The sequence below is a fragment of the Plecotus auritus genome (genome assembly GCF_963455305.1).
Source record: "Plecotus auritus genome assembly, chromosome: 5".
NCBI classification, from domain to species: Eukaryota; Metazoa; Chordata; class Mammalia; order Chiroptera; family Vespertilionidae; genus Plecotus; species Plecotus auritus.
In genome coordinates, this window is record NC_137776.1 from 116,183,413 (window position 1) to 116,200,779 (window position 17,367).

At 45.4% G+C, this 17,367-nt stretch overlaps 1 protein-coding gene across 1 annotated transcript in view; it reads right to left on the reverse strand.

The window, feature by feature from the left end:
• Window positions 1-4,592: 4,592 nt before the first annotated feature.
• TEK (TEK receptor tyrosine kinase) overlaps window positions 4,593-17,367 on the reverse strand; it is a 116,796-nt gene continuing 104,021 nt past the window's right edge. Inside the window, exons 16-22 of the mRNA XM_080668289.1 lie at window positions 15,445-15,635; window positions 14,805-14,918; window positions 10,808-10,878; window positions 9,870-9,910; window positions 8,924-9,020; window positions 6,423-6,522; window positions 4,593-5,633 (exon numbers count right to left, since the gene is read on the reverse strand). Of these exons, the coding sequence (XP_080524415.1) occupies window positions 5,559-5,633; window positions 6,423-6,522; window positions 8,924-9,020; window positions 9,870-9,910; window positions 10,808-10,878; window positions 14,805-14,918; window positions 15,445-15,635 (689 nt within the window). The 3' untranslated portion in view covers window positions 4,593-5,558. The remainder of the gene's footprint in view (window positions 5,634-6,422; window positions 6,523-8,923; window positions 9,021-9,869; window positions 9,911-10,807; window positions 10,879-14,804; window positions 14,919-15,444; window positions 15,636-17,367) is intronic.

Consider the following 17,367-nt stretch of genomic DNA (forward strand, 5'->3'; position numbering starts at 1 on the left):
TTTCCTACAGACAAATAGAAGTAAAGGTTTTCCTTACAAAAATATATGGAAGTAAATGTAAACTTTTCCGTGCATCCTGTTAAGAGTCTTGGTCATTTGGCTATTGTGTAATGTGTTTTTATTCTAAGTGGTGTCCTGTTACATTATTTTATTTTTTAATTCTTTATTGTATAAAGTATTACATATGTCTCCTTTTCCCCCCATTGACCACTCCCCAGCAACCCCCCATCACATGCCCTCACCCCCCTAGTGTCTGTGTCAATTGGTTATGCTTATATGCATGCATACAAGTCCTTTGGTTGATCTCTTACCCACCCCTCAACCCTCCCTTACCTTCCCTCTGAGGTTTGATGGTCTGTTCGATGCTTCTATGTCTCTGGATCTATTTTGTTCATAAGTTTATGTTGTTGATTATATTCCACAAATGAGTGGGATCATGTGATATTTATCTTTCTCTGACTGGCTTATTTCGCTTAGCATAATGCTCTCCATGTCCATCCATGCTGTTGCGAATGGTCAGAGTTGTTTCATTTTTACAGCAGCGTAGTATTCCATTGTGTAGATGTACCACGGTTTTTAATCCACTCATCTGCTGATGGGCACTTAGGCTGTTTCCAGATCTTAGCTATTGTAAATTGTGCTGCTATGAACATAGTGGTGCATATATCCTTTCTGATTGTTTTTGATTTCTTGGAATATATTCCTAGAAGTGGGATTACTGGGTCAAATGGGAGTTCCATTTTTAATTTTTTGAGGAAACTCCATACTGTTTTCCACAGTGGCTGCACCAGTCTGCATTCCCACCAGTAGTGTAAGAGGGTTCCTTTATCTTCACATCTTCGCCAGTACTTGTCGTTTGTTGATTTGTTGATGATAGCCATTCTGACAGGTGTGAGATGGTACCTCATTGTCAGTTAGATTTGCATCTCTCAGATGATTAGTGACTTTGAGCATGTTTTCATATGTCTCTTGGCCTTCTATATGTCTACTTTTGAAAAGTGTCTACTTAGGTCATTTGCCCATTTTTTTTAAAATATATTTTTTATTGATATTTTACAGAGAGGAAGGGAGAGGGATAGAGAGCTAGAAACATCGATGAGAGAGAAACATCGATCAGCTGCCTCCTGCACACCTCCCACTGGGGATGTGCCCGCAACCAAGGTACATGCCCTTGACCGGAATCGAACCCGGGACCCTTCAGTCCGCAGGCCGACGCTCTATCCACTGAGCCAAACCGGTTTCGGTGATTTGCCCATTTTTTTGATTGGATTGTTTATCTTCCTTTTGTTAAGATGTGGGAGTTCCCTATAAATTTTGGAGATTAGATCCTTATTGGATATAACATTGGCAAATATGTTCTCTCATGCAGTGGGCTTTCTCATTATTTTGTTGATGGTTTCTTTTGCTGTGCAGAAGCTTTTTATTTTGATGTAGTTCCATTTGTTTATTTTCTCCTTCGTTTCCATTGCCCTAGGAGCTGTATCAGTAAAGATATTGCTATGACTTATGTCTGATATTTTGCTGCCTGTGGATTCTTCTAAGATTCTTATGTTTCCAATCTTACTTTCTGTTTCTTGATTTTAATTCATATCAACAATTCGCTGATTTTTTTTTAATCCTCACCAGAGGATTTGATGTTTTTTTTTAGAGCGAGTTGGAGGGAGGGAAGGAGGAAGGGAGGGAGGGAAGGAGGGTAGAAGGGAGAGAGAAACATCACCGTTGTTTGGTTACCTCCTTCTACCCAGGGAAGGGATGAACCTGCAACTGAGGTATGTGCTCTTGACCAGGAATGAACCCATGACCCTTTGGTCTGTGGGCTGGCACTCTAACCACTGAGTTAAATCGGCCAGGACTGATTTTCTTTTTAAAGGGAGTATCCTATGGCTCTTTTAAACATAGTAAGTTCTAATCCATATTCCCATACCTGAAGTGTCTAATCTCTTTGAGGAGGTTATCGCTTTCTTAATTGCTCTTTGGTAATGTGGAAACTAAATGGCTTTATGCAATTTGACAATTTCCCTTTGAGTAAAAGTCCATGATTTTCAATATTAATCTGGTAACATGCTACAAGACTACAGAGGTTTCTTTGACATGGTATAGATGAGTCACAGAGCAATGGGTAGTGTGGCCTTGGCACCAAAGGGAATTAGTCACCTTCTGATAGTTGACTGTGATATGCCCTCAGGGAGCATACCTCAGGTTTGCTGCTTGGGTATTTTGAATTTACAAGGATTTCTTAATTATCACTGAAGACCTTTTTCTTGCTACCATAAGTACTTAGCCATCTCTTTTGTCATATACTTGATGTGAGATAAAGTCATAATGATGTAATTTTTAATTTTTTAAATAGATAAAACCCAACTATAATAGAAAAAAACCTTATTGTGCATTCTAAAACCATATGCAAAATTATCTGCATTTTCAGATCATCTTATTCTTATCCAGTTCGATGTACATGCAAACCAAGAGTAACTAGGAGTATCTCTACATACTACATAATTTGGGTAAAAAGCAAAAGGAACTATTGTGTACTGTATATTTGACTCTTGAACAACAGGGATTTGAACTGCATGGGTCCACTTACACATAGTTGTTGTTTTTTTTTTAAACAAACATTATAAATGTATTTTTCCTTATGATTTTCTTAATTCTTATTTAAATTTTTTCTAGCTTTATTGTAAAAATACAGTATTAATACATATGTAATATGTGTTCATTGACTGTTTATGTTATCAGTAAGGCCTTAGGTTGACAGATTATTTATTTGGGGGAAGTCAAATATTATATACATGGATTTTTAACTACACAGGTGATTGGCACCCCTAATCACCCACCGTGTTGTTCAAGGGTCAACTGTATCCTATCTAATAAAGAGGGAATATGTTAATTAACCATCACTCCATCACAAAGATGGCTGCACCCACAGCTGAGGCCAAATTCCCATAAGGAGCCTTAACGAGCAATCAGCAGGGACCTGAGGCTACGCCCTCCCCTGCCCTCCCCTGCCCTCCCCTGCCCTCCCCTGCCCTCCCCTGCCCTCCCCTGCCCTCCCCTGCCCTCCCCTGCCCTCCCCTGCCCTCCCCTGCCCCCGTGGGGCTTGACAGGGGACCTCAGGCTGGCAGAGATTGACAGGGTATCTCAGGCTGTGCCCCCCACCCGGTGGGGCTTAACAGGGGATCTCAGGCCACCTTCCACACCCAGCAGGGCTTGACAGGGGACTTCAGGCCACGCTCCCCCCCAACTGGCAGGTCTTGATGGGAGACCTCAAGGTGCACTTCCTGTCCTGGTGCTGGGCTAGAGGACCTCAGCTGCTCCCCCAGCCCCAGCGCCAGGTCGGGGGACCTCAGGCCACGCCCCCCACCAGGTGGGGCTTGACGGGGGACTTCAGGCTGCACCCCCCACCCCGGCACCAGGCCGGGGGACCTCAGGCCACACCCTCTGCCCCAGCACCGAGCCAGGGAACCTGAGGCAGCACCCACCTGCCTGGCAGGGCTTGATAGGGGACCTCAAGGTGCACCCCCAGTGCTGGGTCGGGGAAACTCAGGCCGCGCCCCCTGCCCAGGGGGGACCTGAGGCTGCACCCCCCTGCTGATGGGGGTTGACAGGGGACCTGATGTTGTTCCCCCCTCCCGGTGCCAGGCCGGGGGACCTGAGGCTGCACCCCACCCCCCCCGCCTGGCGGGGCTTGACAGGGGAACTCAGGCCATGCCCCCCACCCCGGTCTGGGCTGGGGGACCTCAGGCCATGCCCCCCATCCTGGCGCCGGGCCAGGGGACCTGAGGCTACGTTCCCTGCCCAGCAGGGCTTGACAAGTGTGGGACTAGCCAGGTCTGGATCTATCCCAATGAGGGGGGTGGGGGGAAGCCAGGTCTGGGTCTCACGCTACTTTGAGGTGCATGTGGGTGGGCAGGGACTTGACTCTGGGTCCCGTGGTGTGCCCCAGACTCTGACAGGAGGAAAGTTTTCATATACATTTTACTAATTTTCTTTCATCTCTCACACTTATATTACAGAGAAAGGGCAAATAGCAATATTAAATTATTTCCTCTAATTAATACCCTTTTAATGTGCACAAATTTCGTGCACCGGGCCACTAGTTTAGACATATTTTCAATGGCTTGTCATTCGAGGTTCCACTTACTTGGTTAAATCAGTGGCCTACCAGCAGTCTTGGCTTTTTCCTCTGTTTCCCCTTGAATATGCTGTTGTGAATGAAGATCCTTTGGAGTAAACTCAGTTTCCTTGTCCTTGTTGCTGAATGCATACAGTTGGTTAGATGGCAGGAACATGGAACTGTATGTGGTATGCTGACTGTTTAGCATCGTCACACAATTAGAAGGGAATCCCGTACTAAGCCCTCGGTTCTCATTGAACCTCTACCAGTGGGGTGCTGCTCTGGTGCAAGAACACGGACTAGACAGTAGAACACTTCTAGAAGATGTTTCCAATCTGTGAGCTTGACATACCATGCCGAATGGAGAATTCCAGCAACTGCTCTACATGCATGTTACTGACAAGTTAGAATGACGATTTAAGGTGTTTTTCTATAAAGTACAATGAAGACATTTGGAAATACTATAAGACACATTGCTGGACAAAACAGTGGGTAGGCAAGACATTTATTCACTATATGATCTCAGTGTAACATGTGCCTACAGTATAAAGAGAAAACGTACAACGGGTCAAAACTAAACGTTTTTACAATGTGCAATACATTAGGTATGTTAATTTGACATGATAAATGTCACATGTCTCCCAAATGTAACTCCAGGCTTCCTATTTTAATGTCTTCAAATACACAAATCAATTTTACCAGAGAAAGTAAAACCAAATCCCATTCGTCTTTCAAACTTATTTATACATGTCAAAAGGTTTTAGGCATGTAAGGAATGAGACTTAAGTCTATTTTTAGATGTTAATGTTCTGGACAGACTGATGGGCACTGGTAACACGTAAGCATGTTGTCAAATGACTGAAATTGGATGGCTGTTACCGGTGAGGGAGAAGCATTAGAGACAGGAGAATCTGCTTTACATGTCATCACCTGGGTTTTCCCGTCTCTTTAATGTTGACCTATGTCCTGTTAAGACTCCTACAATTCCCACACTTTCCTTACCTGTGCTATCAGGGTCAGTGTTAGGTTTGTTAACAATATTTTACTTCTGTACAGCAAGACATTTTAGAGCATTCAATATAAAGGTAAATATCAAAAATATCTAGGACAATAATGAGTTATGCATTACAGTCATTGTACTTTCACACCTATCTTTAAAATCCACACATTTAGAAAAATATATTATTGCATATGAAACCACAAACAGGCATTCTGAGTTCAGCCCATTCTGACTCAAAACAGTATGTACAGTTCTATGTAGAATCAGAGTGTGCGTAGATTCACACACGGGTCTTCGTGTGAAAGTCCCAGACATACAGCAGTGTACACACCCCACTGTTCTCTGTCTCCTGGCACAGGCTCGCTTGTTGTCTTGGCATTGGCTGTCAAGGGTCTCTCGTGCCCGTGAAGGGGCGACAGAATACATAGACGATGGAGGCCTGCCCTAGGCTGCTTCTTCAGCAGAGCAGTCAATCCCTGCGTAGGTAAACTTCTCATACAGCGTGGTATTCACGTAGGTCTGGAAGAACAAGAGTGGCTCAGAGGCGGCCGCAGCAACTTTCTGCTGTCCTTTGCTTGTTTCCATTCAAATACCAGGTACTTGGGGGACACTTTGCTGTCCTCGGTTCCTTTTGTATTTGACAACTTTCTTTCTGGACTGTATGTACCCCTTGACTTCTGCTAGTAAATGTTTCTCTCACTTCCCCGTTTCTGAGCTTCCCTTTCTCATTGTCTCTCACTGGTCCCTCCTGAAGTGTTCCAGCTGCTAAGGGCCCTGCCTCTGCCCACTTCTCACCTTCACGGCACCCATCTCATCAAACCCACATCTCGTTCTGGTTTAATCACCACTTGGGTTTTGATGACTGTCAAAATCTATCTCCCTAATTTAGATTTGCCTTTTTAACTCCAGATACATATAGCCAGCTACCTTCTAGAAATATTTATAGAATTCTTGACCCTCCCCATAGTAACCTGAAGACCATGCTCTGGTGTTACCTGCTGTGTGCCCGTGGGTCTGTTTCCTCGTCTATAAAATTATAGGGTCAGGCTGAGAAGATGTAAGATTCCTTCTAATTCAAATAGGCTAATTTTATATGTTGTTCTATGTGTGACTATATCTTGTATAGAGTTCTTATTTCCTCCTAAACTGTAACTTACTCAAGGTTGGGAGTCACATCTTTTGTGTCCCTATAATACCTAGGGCTGTGCCCAGAAGAACTCATTAAATTGCATCAAACAATTTTTATTCACCACACTGGGCACATGAGGAATTCCAATGACAGAGCCCCTGGTTGAATTCCATACTCACCTTCCGTTCTTCTAACATCCGGTTTAAGGACACCAGAATCTGGGCAAATGAGGGCCTCTCATATGGCTTCTCCCTCCAACACTGTCTCATTAGATCATACCTTTGAAAACAAAGAGTAAAAGGGTTACCTTAGTGACTGTGCTGCAGTCCTGGGCATGGCCAGGTGCAGAGTATGGAAATAAGAGAATGTGGCCATTCAATCCATGATCATTAAGCTTGGCCAGCAGGCGATAGAAGTAGAGCACTAGGAAGCTCCTATTAGGCCTCCCGCCTCCCTATCCAAGCCCTCTTTTCTCTCCCAGTAGATCCAATGCCCACCCGGGTGCCATGCCTGGGGATCTTGGCCTCAGCTCTTCTGATCAGGTGGAAAGAACTGAGTTATGTCTCTAGGGCAGCATTTTCCTTGGAATACTACATCTCTCAAAATATTAGTGTTTCATTTTAAAAAATGGCTTCAAGCTCCAATAAGTGTGCAAAATTGCCACTTCTGCATATCCCTCTTAGGGGTCAGCTAGTAAAATCTTGAGAAATCCTGCTATTAAAAATAAGCAAACAGCCTGGCTGGAGTGGCTCAGTGGTTGAGCGTCGACCTATGTATTGGGGAGCACAAGAGACTTGGTTGGAAAGTTTGTAACAAGGACATTCTGAGAAAAGGAAAGTGTGTGGAAGGCCGCCTGCCCTGTTTATCGGAATTCTGACTTAGGGGAGACTTAGAGGAGTGTCAAAGGCTGTGCTCCTAATTATTCCTTGACCTTTCCAAACAAGCCTGTGCATGTGCAGACTCCGGGGTGTTTACTGGAATCCTTATGCTTAATCCCTGAATGCCCTTGCCTAGAGCACAATGTGAACACATGTGTCTGCCCAAGATTACTCACCCTACTGACTGTATCTGAAGATAAAAACTGCAATAAGAGGCAGGCAATAGAGGCTGCTCTGGCTGCTAGAGCCAGGAGCCCTTAGCCCTCTCTTGCACAGTCAAATTGTGTCTGAGTAATCTGTTCATCCATCATTCAGGGGCTGCTGGTCAGCCCTGACACCTATGAACCAGCAGGTCACGGTTCGATTCCTGGTCAGGGCACATGCCCAGGTTGTGGGCTCAATCCCCAGTGGAGGGCGTGCAGGAGGCAACCGATCAATGATTCTGTCTCATCATTGATGTTTCTCTCTTTCTGAAATCAATAAAAAATATACATACATACATATTTTTAAAAACAAGCAAACAAAAAACCCTGTTTAACCAGGTTTAGCACAACACTTCCCAAATACTAGTATAACTGACCCCAGAATTCCTTTATCCCTGTGTTATTAAGGTCTTGAACGTTCCATAAACATAGCTTGGGAAGCATGGTCAAAGGCAGTACTTTCTCAGATGTGGCCAGAACTACTTGCATTATCAGGATGCAGATTCTGGAGACCCACACTAGACCCTCTGAACCAATGCCTGCGAGTGGGGTTCAAGATTTCACATACTGGACAAGTGCCTCCGGGAACCTAATGTGCACAGACTCTCAGCCATTGGCCTTGGGTGTCAAGGATTCTAGAACAGGTTGTACTTTAACAGAAGTTTCATAACCAAGAAAGCTCACTCCTCATGGGATGAATCTCAAAAGGTGGCATTTTGGAGACTTGGTCCAGTGAGACAAGGTCTGCCCAGGACGGAAGAGGTTGTGTCTCTTGTGCTGGGAACCTGATTACACCCTCTTTCACTCTTGGACGCTAAATTATTTATTCCACCTAGCCTTCCACTCTTCAAATTATGCCAGTTAGGCAGCCTCTCCCTCAGCGAGGCTGTGGGAATTCCAGTATCACTAAAGTTCATCATTTTTCCCCTCGGAGTAATTTTTACTATAGGACGCAAAATCCCATGAAGGAAGATCCATCATCCTTAATGTAACAGCTGGAAGTTCTATCCCCAAAGTTCATCTCAAGATTGCATACATATATTTGTGAATGATGTCATTAATTTGTTTTGGATCTTTTCTGCTCTTGCTGATCTCATCTTCAGCTTTCCTAAGAACTGTCACCTTCAGTTCCTCCTGGATTTCCATGCCTGGGACGCTCCTCCTCCCTGCCATTGCATAACCCCATTAGGGTAAAGAACCCCATTATCGCTGCTCTTTGTGACCTCCATGAGTGCGTGCATGCATGAAGGTATATGTATATGTGTAGGAGTGAGATAATCCCTTCACTGGAGTCTGTCTACGCATGAAACAGGCATCAGGGAGGTGAAGATAAATGGCCCTAGGACAGCCCTAACTGGTTTGGCTCAGTGGATAGAGCATCGGCCTGCAGACTGAAGGGTCCCAGGTTCGATTCCGGTCAAGGGCATGTACCTTGGTTGTGGGCACATCCCCAGTAGGGGGTGTGCAGGAGGCAACTGATTGATGTTTCTCTCTCATCGATGTTTCTAACTCTCTATCCCTCTCCCTTCTTCTCTGTAAAAAAAATCAATAAAATATATATATATATTTAAAAATGGCCCTAGGACAGGCCCAACTTACACCTCATCGTCACAGTTCAGGGGCTTCTCCAGTCTGTAGCCCTGCGGCAGCTTCTCGTAGAGTTCTGCACACGTCATCCCGCAGTAGGGGGTGCCGCCTGGAAGACAGGAAACGTGCCCTCAGCCCCTCTGGTGCAGAAGCCAAAGTCTTCTGCCCAGGGGCTCAGAAGCCAAGAGACTGAAAGAAGGAAGGGGCATATCAGGGTGCGCACCCAGCATGACCTTCCTCTCTGAGCATACCCACCGCAATCAAAGCTGGCCTTGGGCTACGGACGGCACCGCAGTGCAAAGATCCACGTCCTACTCACAGCGCTGCTGCTTTCCCAAGTCTGTCTGCACACAGCACACCCATCGTACCAACAAGGTGTACCTTTTTCCTAACTGGAAGTAATTATATTACGTAATTCTTGTTTTATCTACTCTATAATAGTTCCTAATTTTAAATCTGAAAGCATACATAGTTGTAGAAAACTTGGAAAATATAAAAAAGCATGAAGAAAAAAATACAATAGCTTTTATTAACATTCTATGTAGTCCTTCCAGTCTTTTAAAGTGTAATATTTAAAATTGGGGTCATGATGAACGTGAAACTTATTTTGGGGGGCATGCACATTCTCACAGGCTATTCAATAGCCTTCAAAACGTGATTTTTTGCTCGACTACATCATACCACCTTGACGTTGTGGAAATAAACTTGGAAGAGCTCTCTGACATCTTTGCACAAGCGGGGACAATTAACCTATAACAAAGTTCATGGCCACCAGGTTGTTACAATTACACATGACATCAGATACGGAGAAACATGGGACTAAAATCCACTCACACATGGGAACCCACACAGCTCTGTTTCCAAGTGACATTTGGTGGCACCACATACAGATGGTCCCTGTGGGGTCCACAGTGAGGGAGCACAGGAGGGGCACTGGGAGACACACCCGGATACTCACCTAGGCTAACGATCTCCCACAGTAACACTCCGTAGGACCATCTGCGGACGGGAAATGGGAAACCAACCATCAGCATCCTTAAAGAGCTGAAGTAGTCATTGTCTGCACCAAAGCCAGGATGACTGACCCTTCCTCCGAAGAGAGAATGCTAAGTGTCTGCTCGCTGGGACAGGCCCAGGCGCACAGCACGTGTTTCTCTCCTAGGTCTGGGGGGAATTGTAACAGGAAAATGGGATCGGTCCTGCCAGAGCCCCACTTACTTCAGGTAGAGAGTACAAGGTGGTGCTATGGGAAGCAGGTCAAATTCTAGGCCAGACAAATTGGCGTTAAATCCCACCTCTGCCACCTGATGCTCATGTAACTTACTGTACCCTCAGGCCTCTTCGTATATGATTCTGAAAGTGGGGATGCCAGCTTCTGCCTCTGAGCTATGCAGACATGTGTGAGGTAATGCCTCAAAGGCGCCCTGCACACTGTGAGGGTACAGTAATTGCCAGCCTCCTCCTCACCCCCAGCTTAAGAAAACCCCGTGAACAAGTCCTCTCAACCCTCTCGGCCTCAGTTTTTCCTCCTGAAAATAGGGCAGGTGGGCAAGATGGTCTAAGTCTCGATCCCACCCCTTCCTTCCACCATCAGCCCGAGCCTTGTCACTGCAGCCCACAAGCGGAGGTGGTCTCCCCGGCTGACTGCCGGGCCAGCCCTGACCCTCAGCAGCTATTCTGGGTCTCAGGCACCAGGCTCAGTCTGGAAGTGGAGCCACAGAGGGCTGGTGAGCCCCTTGCTCCCCTGGACATTAAGCCTTGGCCACAAGGTCTGTCCTTGACCAGCAGAAGGAAACCTAAGCCTGCCACCCTGACTTCCACCCAGACACTGCCCACTCTGGCTCCATTTAGTCTATGAACTTATTTACTGAGCATCTTATTTACTTATGTACTCACACATCACTGTTGGTTGTGTAGACGCTGTAATTGAGGGACTCGATCGCCATCCAGCGCACTGGGAGCCGCCCCTGCAGAGAACAAAGTGAGATGCACTTAAGAAGGACCCTTCACGAGGCTGGCTTCCCCGAGGCGGGGCTCACTCAGGCCCCAGGGAGCCTTGTGTGGAGCTCCAAAGACACAAGGAATGACAGGCTCAGGAGCTGTTTGAATATGTTCCACCTACAAGTGTGATTTCAAATTCAAAGACATGCAAATGATGTCCTGCTTACCTCGAGAGGTCCTACTGCAGTTTTACATGAACTAAAATGGGTGTGCATGTGAGTGTATGTGTGTATTTGTAGTCATTTATTCCTTTCATTTTTTTTTTCATTAATCCTCACCCAATGATATTTTCCCATTGATTTGTAAAGAGAGTAGAAGAGAGGGAGAGAGGGGAGAGACAGAAACATTAATGTGAGAGAGACACATTGATTGGTTGCCTTCCACACGCACCCTGACCGGGGAGGGGATCGAACCTGCAACCCAGGTACATGCCCTTGACCACTGAGCTACACCGGCCAGGGCCATTCTTTTATTCTTTTATTCAATTTGTGGCTCTCAGAGACACTCAGAGGTTTGAAAGGGGAGACACGGCATAGAAACCAAGAATTAAATTGTAATGTGGGAAGGCTAAGGTGGTGCAGGAGGTGGGGGAAGAGTTTCCAGAGGAGGGGACTTCGAGCTTGGTTCTGAAATGTGTAGGCAGCATCAGAACATTCCCACCTCCCTTCACAGTACATCCACCCCACCCACATCCCCTCCGGCTAGTCTAGTTCTCTCCCGCCAGCACAGCTAAGGACTGGAAAGAGTTCCTACATTCTCTGCTCTGTCTTTGCTTTCTCTTCCCTGGTGGCTTCTGATCTCATACCTCCTAATTACTAATTTCCTTGGGCATTATTCATTTTTTCACCTGTTTCGGATCTGTCCACGGCTATCTGTCCCCACCGCTATCACCGAGGGTCAGACCACTGAAGGGCCTCTTCTCCACGCACAAGCAGAGTGTCACTCTAAATGGCAAATACAGCCACGTGGTTCCTTTCCTTAGAATTTCTCAATGTCCCTATTGTCCCAAAATCCCAAATCCTTAGTTGAATCCCAAATCCTTAGCTGGAATTCAAGGTTTTTCAAGAAGTCCTTATCCCTTCTTTCTCCTCCAACCTTGAATTTTTAACTCTTTCTCTTTTCAGCATGACGCTCCAGCCATATTGAATTACCTAATTCCCAAATATCTCACACTTCCCTTTGCCTCTAGGCTTTTAGACACCCTGACCCTCCAGATCATCAAATCCATTCTCACATCTCTGCTCTCTACTTAATATCCAATGCAACACTCAGCCTCCTCCAGGAAGCCTTCCATGATTTTCCATAGGCTCACTTGGGTGTGCTTCCTCTCTGTTCCCATGGTATGTGCTTTCCTGGCCCTCAGCATGTGTTAATGATGACAATTGTTCATTATGTGTTTATCTGTGAGCTCTTTGAAGGTGGAGTCTGTGTATGACTTATTTTAACTCCAAACAGCACAAAGCACAAAATATTGTAGTAAAAAATATTGATTATGAGGGAAAGCATATGTTAATCAATAAAAATAAAACCCCATGTCTCTTAGTACATTAGTTGGCAACACTTTCTATATGAGAATCACCTGGGATTTTTTTTTAAACACACACACACACACACACACACACACACACACACACAAACACACAAACAAACTGATGCAGACAACTAAGTCAGCATATCTAAGCAGCAGAGCTCTGCATCTGTATTTTTAAAAAGCTCCCCAGATGGTTCTAAAGTACAATGTGAGTTGAAAATCTGACTTAAATGGGCCAGAGAAAGTAGCCACTCTGTCGTCTCGTGGTGTCTTTCTACCTTGCATCCTTCTTGCAAGGAGCTTGCCAGCTTCTCCAATCACTTCTCCTTTCCTCTGCTTCCTCCACTTCCTTCACCCCTATATCTTTCCTCCTCAGACCCCATGCCACCAGGGAACACTGCGCTGCCATTAGGAAATAGAGTTAAGTCCCAAACAGTGCTCTGTTCCTTTAAGAATTCCTCGTAACCTCCCCAAGACTACAGAAATCCCTGCTCTTTATGAAATGCCAAGCAAAGCAGCAATCGCCGTGGACATCTGAGAGCATCTAAATAAAGTGAGTAGGTTTAAAGGGTCAGTCATTTAGGGACCACATCACCCAAATGCAAGAGCAAAGCGAGGAAAGGGATTCTGTGAGGGAGACTTCCAGGTGGCACAGGATGGGGAGGGGGAAGTCCTGCTTCTTTAAGACAAGCCCCACAGAGAAACATCTGCTTTGAGAGGGACAAATTCTGAAAAGTGTAGGGAACAAGTACTACCTGGAAACCATCCCTCAGGGAGGCACCTGTGGCTTCAGAAGGTGACAGGTTGGGTGGGGTCTCTTAAGAGCCAAAGGGACCCCAGTTCAAACCCTGATCAAGAAAGGGAGTGGAAAGGTCCAAAGTGGCTCCGTTCACTGTGACTGTAACTGCGAAAATGTGGATGCTTGTGGAAGGCAGTAAGTAAAAAATAGAAAAGAAGTGTCATGGTGGTGAACTACAGGTCATTTCCTTTTCAAAGCATTCTTGAATCTGGTTTCTGTGTTATCTTGTCAGCCACTAAAATAAGCGTATTGAAAAGAAAGGAAACCTGCGTTTGAGGATAAACTCTGAAACCTGAGCCTTGTGGAGGCAACTGGGCAGCCCCAAAGTAAAAAGAGCCTCTTTATCACATGAAAACTGGACCCGTCCCAGGAGCGCCAAGCTCGGGCAATGCTCATCAGGCCTAGAAAAGAGAGAGCTAGCCACTGAGGGACCCCGCAAGCACATGCGAGGACAACAGGAACTGTCACCCCGAGGCCCTGCAGCCCAGCCTCAGGGAAAGCAGGGGTGGTGGCATGCTGCTGGGGAGCCCGCTCAGCCTCCCTGAAGACAGTGGGAATGCTCTTCAGTTACTTTCTGAGCCTCTCCCAGCTAAGATTCAAGGTTCTCTTCAGGCACTCCCCAAGCCAGTGTGTCTGCCCCTGTGCCAGTCAGAGCCAGCCCACGGGAGGGGGGTTACCTGGAGAACAAAGAAATCTACCAGCCCTAAGCCAGGCCCCCAGCAGCCGGGGAGCCATATTCTTCATCAGTGGGTGCTCCCTTGATGCGTCAAGCTCCCTCCTCCCTTTCTCCTTTCCCCCACCTTGTTTCAGTAACCCCCCTTTGAATCTGTTCCTCCTTCTTCCTTGATTTCTATTCTGGGGAGTGGGGGGGGGGGGGGTCAAAAACCTTTTCACCAAAAACATTGGCACAGTACGAATACCCAGGGATGTGGCATTTCCAGGGTGGGCAACAAAAGCAGAATGAGGTCCAACTTCTTACTTCTGCTAACACTGTGGTTAGGTTCTCCCGGGATTGGACACGAGATAAATATTACTGTTTGGGAGAACGGGTCTCATTAGGTGAACATGGATTTGATTGATTTGGGCTTGACAGGGGCGTGGGGAACTTTTTGCAAAGACGGAAATCTGTGGGCCTTTGGAAGTCCCGAGTTTCTCCCTGGGGCTCCTTGTGATTTGGGAACCTCATTAATTGACTTTCCTTGTATTTGGAAAATATGCTCAATGTCTCTTTTGCCCCTCCCATGTTTGCTGTGCATGGAAGGAGATTGTGGGAGCTCCTTGCACAGGGTCTGGCCGGATCCAGAGCTGAGCCATGTACCATGAGGCTCATGTGAGTGAGTGAGTACCTGGCCACCTGTGATAGTGGTTTTTTTGCTGGTAGTTTGGATCCTCCAGTCATGTTAGGAATCAAAACTTAGAAAGGATGTTTGCTGGGCCAGGGGCATATCTACTGGGGTCCACGGTAGACGCCTCGGTCACCACAGAGCAATGGTCTTAGAGCAGCAACATCAGGATGGGAAGGCAACTTGGAAAGGGAATTATTGGGTCTATTTGGAACTCACCATCGTCTTTTTCACATAAACTTCTTGACCTCGGGACAATCCAAAATCGGCTATTTTGGCTACATAGTTTTCACCAACTAAAATGTTCCTGGCAGCCAGATCCCTGTGGATAAACTGAAATTTCAAAAAACGTCATGTATTTCCAGCATCATATTTGCTTTTTCAAGTCATTTTGTTAGTACCATGCCCTGGGGGCCAGCACTTTGGGAAATAGTGATGAGAGGTTAGGATGAAAATGGGTTTTTAAATGTCACCAGAATCCAGTCCCCTTGAAGTTGCTCCCTAAAACCCTCAGTGGATTCTACCAAATCTTGGGAGATGTATTTCAGGGGGGGAAACCAGGTCATTAAATCTTCCTGTTGCCATGTAAGTCCTCTGCTCTGAGCATTATTTGGGCTAAGACGGGTTAAGGCACTTCACCAAATACATATGGTGATATTCACTAGATAATTATATTGCCAATGATGAGCATTAACACCTATATAAACAGATGGAATATTAATAAGGAGATTAAAATTAGGGAGATTGTAAGAGGAATTGGAGAAGAGAGGTTAACTGGGGAAAAAATGTACAAATGTAAATTGATTCTAGAGAGCATTTCCAAGGAAAGATGTCCCAAGCAAGGTTCCTCGTGACAAACCTGTTTTTGGCTCAGGTAGTCCATGCCCCGGGCCACATCTGCGGCAAAGTGGAGCAGCTGCTGGGAGGAAAGTGTGGAGGCGGTGCTGTTGGCAATGGCGAAGGCCGGGTCAGTCTCCAGCACACGGCTCTTGCGCAGGAAGTCCAGGAGGTTGCCATGGGGGGCATACTCGATGGCCAGGTACAGGTAGCCTGTGGGGAAAGGGAGAGACACCCCTTACCAGGGGGCCTAAAAAGCTCAAAATTTCTGAGATGTGCTATGGCCCTCGGAATTTGCTTATGAAACTTGTCATCTACAAGTAACATCTAGTGGGGCCAACCTCGGTACTGCTGGGACAGTAGGACGAGAAGTGATACCTCCTGCCATACTTGAAGAGTGCCATACTGAGACCACGGTGCCCCTCTTTCCCACCCCTCCCCATTTCCCACCAAATTCGGACTAACATGGACAGCTTCCTGAGTGCTTCCACCTACTCGGTGGTAACAGTCTCAGGAAATCAAAGCATTTGTTTTCAGGGGATCTAAGGCAGCCAGTACATATCATCTTTTTTTGTTTATGTATTTTTTGTTAATCCTCACCCAAGAATATTTTTCCATTGATTTTTTTTTTTTTAGAGAGAATGAGAGGGGTAAAGGTGGGGGGGAGGGGGGAGGGGGGAGAGAGAGAGAGGGAGAGAGGGAGAGAGGGAGAGAGGGGTAGAGAGAGAGAGAGAGAGAGAGAGAGAGAGAGAGAGAGAGAGATATGTGAGACATTCACATTGGTTGGTTGCCTCCCCCTTGTGCCCCAACCAGGGATGGGGATCGAGCCTGCAACTGAGGTACATGCCTTGACTGAAATCAAACCTAGAACTCTTCAGTTCATGGGCAACGCTCTATCTACTGAGCCAAACCGGCTAGGGCCACATCATCTTTTATTTTTTTATTCAATCCTGGTTGAGAACCTAATATGAGCCAGCCATGTTATTTCAGTGTGTCTCTACTATTCTTGAGGTTATTTTAAAAATAAAACAAATAAAAACAACTAAACAATGATTACATATCTATAGCAGAAGAACCCACAGCTGATAGCTTACTCTCTCCAACCTTCTGCTCCTCCCTAAACCCCACACCAGGTCACCTTATTGCCAGTCACCGGGCAGCAGGGCCCAGTGTCAGAGGTTGCATTTTGCTTACAGAGACCAGAAAAAACACAAAACAATGGTTTTTAGAACACATTATGGTCCATTGTCTTATTTGTTATTCAATTGGTTTTTTCTTTTAATAAAAAAACAATATTTTTTATAAAAACACTGATCTTTAGAGCCAGTGAAAAGTAGAGTGGTTTTACTATCTTTTTAGAGGTAATATTTTTGCTATAACTAAATTTAAAATGTGGAATGATTTTGAACTTAAAAGGTATTCTAAGAAATTAAATTTCTGGCCAAAATAAAAAAAATTTCTAGCACTGAATCCTGTTGACTATAAGGAAAAATATACATAGTTCCTGGTATGACTATGCTTTCTCACTTCTTTACTGAAATATAAACCTTAAGAACCAATCAATTACATCCTAATGCAGGGATGAGGAACCTTTTTTCTGCCAAGGGCCATTTGGATATTTATAACATCATTCACAGACCATACAAAATTACCTACTTAAAAATTAGCCTGCTATATTTGGTCAAACATTTAATTAATTCACCTTCAATGCCTTGGCAGGGCCAGACCAAATGATTTCGTGGGCCTTATACGGCCCGAGGGCCGGACGTTCCCCACCCCTGTCGTAATGTGACAATAGAGCAAAATTTAAAAAGATATATTTTTCTGTTGTTGGTTTTTGTTTTTTTTTTTTAACTTTCATTTATTGTTGCCCCATGCTGATGACTGTTTTCAGGAAGTGGCTCAAAAATAAATGTCATTACTCCATTCTTTAACGTAAGGGACA